The 572-nt window shown below is 36.5% G+C and overlaps 1 protein-coding gene across 1 annotated transcript in view; it reads right to left on the bottom strand.

Annotated features, from left to right (window-relative positions):
* Positions 1 to 572, bottom strand: part of LOC119590950 — a gene marked incomplete at its 3' end in the record, with an annotated part of 974 nt that continues 402 nt past the window's right edge. The window contains 1 exon segment of the mRNA XM_037939687.1: positions 1 to 376. Coding sequence (XP_037795615.1) covers positions 1 to 376 — 376 coding nt within the window.

Here is a 572-nt window from a genome sequence, read left to right as displayed (position 1 = left end):
ATTTCATCATCTTCATCGATAGTAGCCTCCAAAAATGTAGGACTATCTTTTGAGAGTTGGTTTCTTGCTACAGCATTCCAGATGTAATTAGATTTCCGTTTTTTTCTCTTTGGTCCTTGCGATTCTTGTTTATCAATCACGTCTACATCTTCAATATGCAATATAATAGTTTCGTCTTGATCAGAGAGTTGATCGTCATCATCATCAGAAATGAGCTGTGGTCTGTATGTTGGATCCTGGACGTCATCATCATCAGAGAGATCCAGCCCATCTGCGTCACTGTCATACTGTTGAGAAACAAGCTTTCTCTCAATACGGCTGGCCCTTGCAGTCTTGGGATAGAAGTTTTGTGGCATTGCTATATCACGCGATGATCCTGAAAAGAAAAAATACCTACATAAGTAAAGCTAATGAATGCTAGAAATGGCTGTGATATCTAATCCACAAATATTTTGAAAAACTTGAATGAATGCAATTGCAATTACAATAAAAATATTTATCTGAAATATGTAATGACATAATTTTGGTACCACCTTACTCAGTTTGAATGCCCAAATGTACTTTCAAAGCCA

This window comes from Penaeus monodon, chromosome 28, assembly GCF_015228065.2.
Source record: "Penaeus monodon isolate SGIC_2016 chromosome 28, NSTDA_Pmon_1, whole genome shotgun sequence".
In the NCBI taxonomy this organism is placed as follows: Eukaryota; Metazoa; Arthropoda; class Malacostraca; order Decapoda; family Penaeidae; genus Penaeus; species Penaeus monodon.
This window is presented reverse-complemented; position numbering and strand designations above follow the sequence as displayed.